Source organism: Cryptomeria japonica, chromosome 10, assembly GCF_030272615.1.
Source record: "Cryptomeria japonica chromosome 10, Sugi_1.0, whole genome shotgun sequence".
NCBI classification, from domain to species: Eukaryota; Viridiplantae; Streptophyta; class Pinopsida; order Cupressales; family Cupressaceae; genus Cryptomeria; species Cryptomeria japonica.
In genome coordinates this window covers 740,896,543-740,904,615 of record NC_081414.1, presented here as the reverse complement: position 1 = coordinate 740,904,615, position 8,073 = coordinate 740,896,543, and the positions used below count along the sequence as shown (strand labels likewise).

Sequence of the window (8,073 nt, the reverse complement as noted above, 5' to 3'; positions counted from 1 at the left end):
GCTATTTAAAAATAAATAAAAAATATTGTCATATCAGTGGCATCAAACGGTGGGGTCTATGATTGCATGCGGGACAATGGAGCTTTCGAGAGCAGAAGGCTACAAAAGCTCTAGACAATCAAGAATAAAATTTAAAGATAATCATAAAAATAATATCAATTGTCTCCTGTGGAAGGGAACCCGTGAACTCCGCCCGTAAACAAATGATGGATTGTCGTCAACTCATATGGATTGCTCACATGTGGGACCCGCTCGCTCTTTCACCTGGGAATGTGTATTGAAGTTGCGTAGCCTAACACACACATCCACAAAAGGTTTTGTGATCCAGCAGAAATGGCAGATGAGAAAGTTGTACGGTTTGGAATCCTGGGGTGTGCGGCCATAGCCAGAAAACTTGTGAGAGCAATTGCAATTTCTCCAACTTCCTCAGTGTATGCAGTTGCCAGCAGATCAATTGACAAGGCCAAGGCTTTTGCCTCTGCTAACAACTTACCTCCAGAAGTAAAGACGTATGGAAGCTATGAGCAGCTTTTGGATGATCCCTGTGTGGATGCACTGTATATTCCTCTGCCTACATCCTTGCACCTCGAATGGGCTCTCAAGGCTGCCTACAAGAGGAAACATATTCTTTTGGAGAAGCCCCCTGCACTTTGTGTTGAAGACCTCGATATCATCATAGAGGCTTGTAATAACAATGGAGTCCAGTTCATGGATGGCACCATGTGGATGCACCATCCGAGAACTCCCCAAATGAAGGCCTTTCTTCAAAATCCAGACCTCTTTGGAGATCTCAAGTTGGTAAGTACTTAAATCTTTTTCTCAGTTTAATACTATAGTGTAAATTGATTTTTTTCCTCAATATTTTATGTTAAACAATACATTCTAAATTTTGGTTTGTTGAAGTAGTATTTCTAAAATTATATTGGTTATTTCAATAAGGTTGGTCTCAATAAGATTTCTCTATTAAACCCAAGCATAACCCTTTCCTACTATCTGATAATTCATGTCATAGATTTGTTTTTATGTTTCTACAGGGTTTTAGCATATCGCCCTGTTCTGAAATCTGGGTATTTGTCATGACATTTTGTTTTTCGCGTGTAATCCATATTAACAACATTTTTCCCGCTTGAAAGAATCCACTCCTATATTTTTATCTCATTTCCTTTGGATTATAGCATAAATACGAGTGTCATGCAGTCAATTTGATTTGTTTTTCTACATCTGCTTGTTCGAAGGTAATTGATTTTTCTGCAGAGAATAAAATAGTGATGTGGGTATAGATTATTACCCTTTCTTTTGCAGTTTAGAAACATTGCAACAAGTGAAGAGTGCATTTCCATGGTTTATTTGCAGGTGCAGAGTACTTTCTCATATGCCGGTTCAGATAAGTTCTTTGAGGAGGACATTCGGGTTAAGCCAGATTTGGATGCACTTGGTGCGTTGGGTGACGTTGGATGGTATTGTATTAGGGCAATTTTATGGGCTAATGATTACGAAATGCCTCAGAGTGTGATTGCACATCCCAGGCCTGTTTTGAATGAAGGTGGAGTGGTTACATGTTGTGGGGCTACTTTTTCGTGGCAAGATGGGAGGGTAGCAACTTTTAATTGTTCATTTCATTCTCCTATGACAATGGATTTAAGTTTCCTTGGGTCCAAAGGAAATATGCGTCTTCATGATTTTGTAATTCCTTATGAGGAGAACACTGCATCATTTTTCTCTTCTGCAAATACTGGTAAGCACAAGGAAATAAGCAGTGGTTGGGGCCCGAGGTCCAGTGAGCATATAGTTACAACAAAGTTTCCACAGGAAACTATGATGGTTCAAGAATTTGGGAAGCTGGTTAAGGGAATCCAAGATTCTGGAGGCAAGCCTGATTCTCTATGGCCCTCCATTTCAAGGAAAACACAGATACTGCTGAATGCTGTAAATGAATCTATCCAGGAAGGCTTGGTTTCGGTTACGCTGTGAAGTATTTTAATGAACTTTTCAACATGTTCTCTTTTGTACAATGCAAATGAAAACCATGTTTCTAAAGAATTAAGCTAAATTTCTTTTTACTATTATGGACATTTCTTCATTGTCTTCGATTTTATGTTTTTAATGCATATAAATCTTTATGTTCATATGAGGCTGCAACCAGATCGGTGTGCAGATTTTTCCATTTTCTGTCTTTACCGATTATTTTGAGAATCAAAGTTCTATATGTACTGTACAGTATAATTAAGATTAAGCGCTACTCTAGTGTATAGACGTCTTGTTTTAATTACCATGGGATTCTATTTAACTCTGATTTTCTTTAATAGTAGAAGATCAAACAATTTCAGATCTATGCTAAGTACAATGAAAAACAAGACCTGGTAATCGATTAAGAATTAAAAAAAAGAAATAGAGATAAGGGAGTATTCTTGTTGATGTAGATACGAAGGTATGAAAGAAATTTGGAGATGCTTTTGAGGTCAAATCAAGTCTACAAGTTGTATTAGATGAATACGACCTAATAGACATGCTTATGTCTGATAGGGGATAGGGTGACCCTCTTAGGCATTGCTGACGTTTTGAGGTGTTTGGTGTTCGACAAAAGAAATAGAAAAATAGAAAATAAATATAAGAATATTACATAGAATATTAGGGGAGAGGGATCAGTAGTTGAATGGGGTCCAATAGTCATTATAGCAATTGTGTTCTTAATATCTAATCTTATCACAAATTTATACTATATATTATAAATATATTGTCCACATGTAAATAAAAAAATAACCAAATGTTGGTCAAAATAGACCTATACTTGAACACATAAGAACCTGTAAATGTTATATAAAAAGTACAAATATACATTCATTAACAAGCGAAATAAATAGTTTTTTATTTGAAATAAAATATCATAACTATCCACTACAAGTGTGTCATTTAAAAAATAAGATACTTGCTTAAGCAAGTATAGTTGTCATAGTGAAAAAATAATATTCCTATGTGTACAATTATAGGGGTAGCAATGTATATTCATTGGAGTATTTCATATTTATAATTTGTCCTATCACAAATATAAAAGGTGAGCACAAAAACTACCTTGTATTTTTCCATGAAATGAGAAGGATTTTCAACAAGTTTTAGTGTTCAACTATAGGTCCATTTGTGTTGGATATAAGTTGTATTTTATATAATAATATGTTTTTCTATAACAACATATATTTTTTTTGTTCAACTATTGATCCATTTATGTTGGATTTACAAGTTAGAGATAACAAATATTTATGATTACTAATATGTATTTGTTCCATTTATGTTGCATATAAGTTATACTCTAAATAAAAATACGTTATTTTACTAACAAGAGATGATATCTATTTTTTCAATTACTACGCAATTTTAGATTAAGTTTTGGTTGAATCTTTAAAAAGTCATTTTTTGGACACTTTGTAGTAGACGTGTTATTTTGACGAGTTGCATGATGAGTCATGCCTTCAAACTTTAGTTGGAGATAGTTAAGTGTCCATTTTACATTTCTAAAAAAAAAATGAGGTCTTACGATATTCCATGTGACGGCTACATGTTGATGAAGTTATCCCTAACGACTACTAGTCCCTCTCTCCTATTGGACCTCCATAAAAAATTAAAAAACATTACATCTCACAAACATTTGACTGGCTTTCTACTCTTTATACAATATAGACTAAAGCATTACGTGGATTGTCCATCATCATGGAGACTTGATTTCATTCTGCTGTTACTCAACTTCACAACTTCTTAACTTAAGATGCCATCTTACAGAACCATTTAGCAGCTCTGTTGTTATAAAACTTATACACTTCTGTACATATTTCCAACAAAGAGAAGGAAAAACAAATATTAAATTACATTTTGTTTTTAACTTAAATATGGACAGTAGGAGTATCAAAATAGGTAAATTTTTCTGTCCAAAAACTTCATTTAAATCTGTGTTGTCCGCATCAAATGGTGAAAATGATGAGCTGGAGAAATAAAAAAATTCACATAGTTGAAATGATGGACATGATAGTTGATAGCAAGAAAGAAAAGAGTTCTACGAAGAGATTAATTATGATAGTTGGGATTAGACTCCAAAACTCCCCCTTAATCACAACTATCGATTCCAATTTCAAACATTCTATTCTTCTACTATTGTGGCAATAAATTCAACCCATTCATTATTTTTTAAGAGTACTAGCCTCTTCTCTTCAGTAACATTCTCTTTACTTCTACAAATCTTCAATCTTCTTTTCAAACATATCTTCAATTATCTTCTTGTGGTTTACCTTATATGGTAGCATCATGTGCCTTCTATCTTTCAAACAATTTGATCTTCTAACAATTGCGGTTGTATTAAAATTTGACATTGCTGGCCTCTTCTCTTCTCTTTGACATCCTCCTCCATATTTTCTCTAGTAGCTTCTCCTTGACTAGAATTAGTGATTTTTCACTTATGACTCAAAAATTGAAACCTTGATTTATCACTACCTTTTTTGTTTACATTAAAATATTCAGGCATATACAACCTTTTGAACATATTTTTTACCTTTCTCTAACTAAATCCACCAATCCACCTATAGTTAATGTGTATATAATCTCATAGATTTTTCATTTCATGTTTTGTTCCAACATAACTTTTTAGAACCGGTCTTCAACCCACAAATTGAACAAGGGTGAAGATCCCAACAATTCTACTTCTAGTGTCCTTCCCTATGAGAGTGCAAGCATTACATTCTTTGAGTTAATTTGCATGAACTTGTAACATTGGCAAAATCAATTCTAACTTTCTTACCATATTTGAGGACTTCATTCTTAGGCCTCATAATTGGCTAAATGGGCTCTCTTATTCCTTGTGTGTATTTTCCCTGTCCTTTTTCCTTCATGTACAATTTTTTGCATGATCTTCAAACCAATATTATTTTTAAAACAACCTTTATTTTTAACATCATGACTTGCACCTGTAAAATTTGGAGATTCACCCATATCCTTCGCTTCAACTTCAATATTTTCACCTGAAGAAACTTTAGATACATTAGCCATATCAATTGAAGGATATAAATTGCTTGTACCACATGCGACATGGAACATACTGAAGACTTTAGACTATCATTCTCTTTTTTCAACAACTTGAGTTTTTCTTTTAGATTTTCATTCTTCTTCTTAACTTCATCAAACAATTTTAAATTTTCTTTTAACTCACCATTTTTCTTTTTAACTATCTCCAATTTATTTTTTAAGAATACCATTTTCACATTAACTTTCATAGATATCCTTTCTCAATTATTTTATAGTTTCCATTAGTTCTACATTAGACCTTTTAAGTTTTAGCAATTCATCTTTCAAAAAAAAAAATTTAACAAATTAAATTTGCATTTTCTCTTTTTACCTTTTTACCCATTGTCTTTATTAAAATAAAATAATTTTTACCTAATATTGTGACTTCACAATCTGCTTTGACCTCAAACTCCTCACACGATCTGTCTCATTCAATTTCTTAAGCCTTTTCTATTCTTTGAATTCATTGATCTCTTCAAACAAGAAACAAATCACTCTTGACTTCTAGGACTCTAAGTCTTTAATCAACAACTCTTTTAGCAGCCTTTCTATCTTCCACTGGCTATAGTCAAACTTATCTCCCTTCTATTTATTTTTATTGCTATCTTCCTTCATGCATGCAACTATCTTCTTCTTGGATTGTAATCTTTTTCCTACTGGTGGTTTCTACTTGGGAAACAATATTTTAAACAATATAGATTACAAAAAAAAATGTTGATATGCAATTTGGTAGCTTTCTGGAAACTTCTATATTTGGTGATCTCCTTGAACAGTTACAACTACGCTTTCTTTCAAACCCTTGTTCTCCTTGTATTTCTATAGACTTTAGACAATAAATTTAAAACACTAATAGAAAACACAGTGCCTTCTTTTAGTCATTGGATCTCTCTAATAAACTTGGCAACAACTTGGTTTGCAATTTTGAATTAATTAATATAAATTAAGAACTCCAATTTTTGTAAGACACAAATAGAGAACAAGTGTCTTCTTTCAATCTCCATTACCAAAATTTGGCATCTTCCCCTATTCGGCAACCTCTTTTTTACTTCGACATTTAAGAAAATGGTTCTTCCTTTTTCTATAATTGTGATCTCCTTTTTGGAAATATTTTGATCTCTTTTGTTCTTCAATAATCTCTAGTAGTTTATTTTGTCTAGTAATATCCTTTAGTGATTTCTTAACACCTCTCTAAGAAACACTCTTTTCTCTAATAGTTGTGACCTATTCTATAATGTCTCAACCTCTTCATAGATCTGCTTGCATCAATCTCTTCATCCTTTTTAATTAGACAGCCACTTTTTCTAAAATCAAACAAATACATCAATGTTGTCAACACACTCCCACAAATTCTTCCTTCTCTGAAGGCTCTTGCATAACTAACAACATACAGCTTTCTCTCAATCTATGGGACTCTACTTTTATCCTAACAATCACCAATATTCTTCTTAGGCTTTGATACTAGATGAAGGAGATAGGGGAATAGTAGAAAACAAAAAAATTAACACAAAATTTATTTTTGTCAAATTAGAACATTACATCTTGCATTAATTTGACTTGGCTTCTACTCATCATACAACATAGACTGAAGCATTATGTAGCTTGTCCATCATGGAGACTCAATTTCATTCTATTTTTTCTCAACTTCACAACTTCTTAACTTAACATGCCATCTTATAGAACCATTTGACAACTCTCCTGCTACAAACCTTCTACACTCTTCTACATATTTCTAACAAAGAGAGAGAAAAATAAATATTAAATTATATTTCGTTTTGCACTTAAATATCCACCATATGAGTATCAAAATAGGTAAATTTTGTTGCGCAAAAACTTCATTTAAATCTATTGTCTACAACAAATGGAGAAAAAGATGACCCACACAAATAAAAAATTCTAATACTTGAAATGATGGACATGACCATTGATGGCAACAAAGGAAAGAGTTTTACAAAGAGATTAAGTATGTTAATTGGGATTACACTCCAACACAAGATTTCTTGACCTAAATCCTACTTCTCTATGGTGTGTGTAGGATCCAGAATAACCTATTCAAATTCAAGGAAAAAAAGATAGTTGCTATGGTTAGGAGTTTGTCTTAGTGATATCACAAGGTTGAAAGTATTGCAACATTTGGATGTGTGCACCCAAGGGGCTTCATGGAGGAGGAACAAGGTTGATGAGGGATTGCAAGGTGTACCAAGGGTTTCGACAATAAAGTCTCTTGGAATGATTGGTTTTCAATAACATAGGCGTTGCAATGAAGATTCGAAATATAGTATTAGAATTTTGAAGGAATGTGGGAGAAAACCCTAAGTGATAATAAAGAAGAAACTTTAAAAATTAAGAAATAAGTGCTTTATAGAGTTTCTTAGAGAATTTAGCTATTGTGAAATTGGATTAAGATAGATTATTACTACACCTAACTATTGGTGAGAATCATAAATTTGAATAAAGATGGGTGATAGTGGCTAGAAGGACATAGAGTTATCAAGTGCGAGGGCTAGGTTTACTATAATAAAGTAATTTTGGGTTTAGCAATTTAGTGCACCTCTTATTGGTTAATAGCTTGACAACTAGTGAATAGCTCATAACCATTTCTATGGGAAACAAACACCAAAATGAGTATAAAGTATACATTGAAAATTTTGAACCTTATATTTCTCAACTCTATAAGAACTTAATAGGCTAAGTAAAATGATAACAAAGTTAGAAATTTTTATTGTATAAATCAATTATGAATTTCCAACAAATATCATATAAAATTGTTAAACTCACAACTAGAAACAATCTATTTTGAATTTGTGATATGATTCATGTTACTTCTCATATATGCTACAAGCTTGTAATTGCCACAATCTTCTTACACTATCAACATGTAGCCTTAATTTCTCTCCCTACATCCTTATAGTTTTAATGGGCTTTCAAGGCTATCAAAAAATAATTGATATATGAATATATGGAAGTCCTTTTGTTGAAGTGTATGACACCAATTAGGTCTAGTTTGTGGATGACATTATGAGAATGTGACAT

At 32.7% G+C, this 8,073-nt stretch overlaps 1 protein-coding gene across 1 annotated transcript; it reads left to right on the top strand.

The window, feature by feature from the left end:
* Window positions 1–253: 253 nt before the first annotated feature.
* On the top strand, window positions 254–2,126 carry LOC131066196 (uncharacterized oxidoreductase At4g09670). Its single transcript, XM_058000893.2, has 2 exons — window positions 254–798; window positions 1,354–2,126. Exons 1-2 carry the CDS (start codon window positions 334–336, stop codon window positions 1,969–1,971), a joined length of 1,083 nt encoding a protein of 360 aa, XP_057856876.2. The 5' UTR covers window positions 254–333; the 3' UTR covers window positions 1,972–2,126.
* Window positions 2,127–8,073: the final 5,947 nt, after the last annotated feature.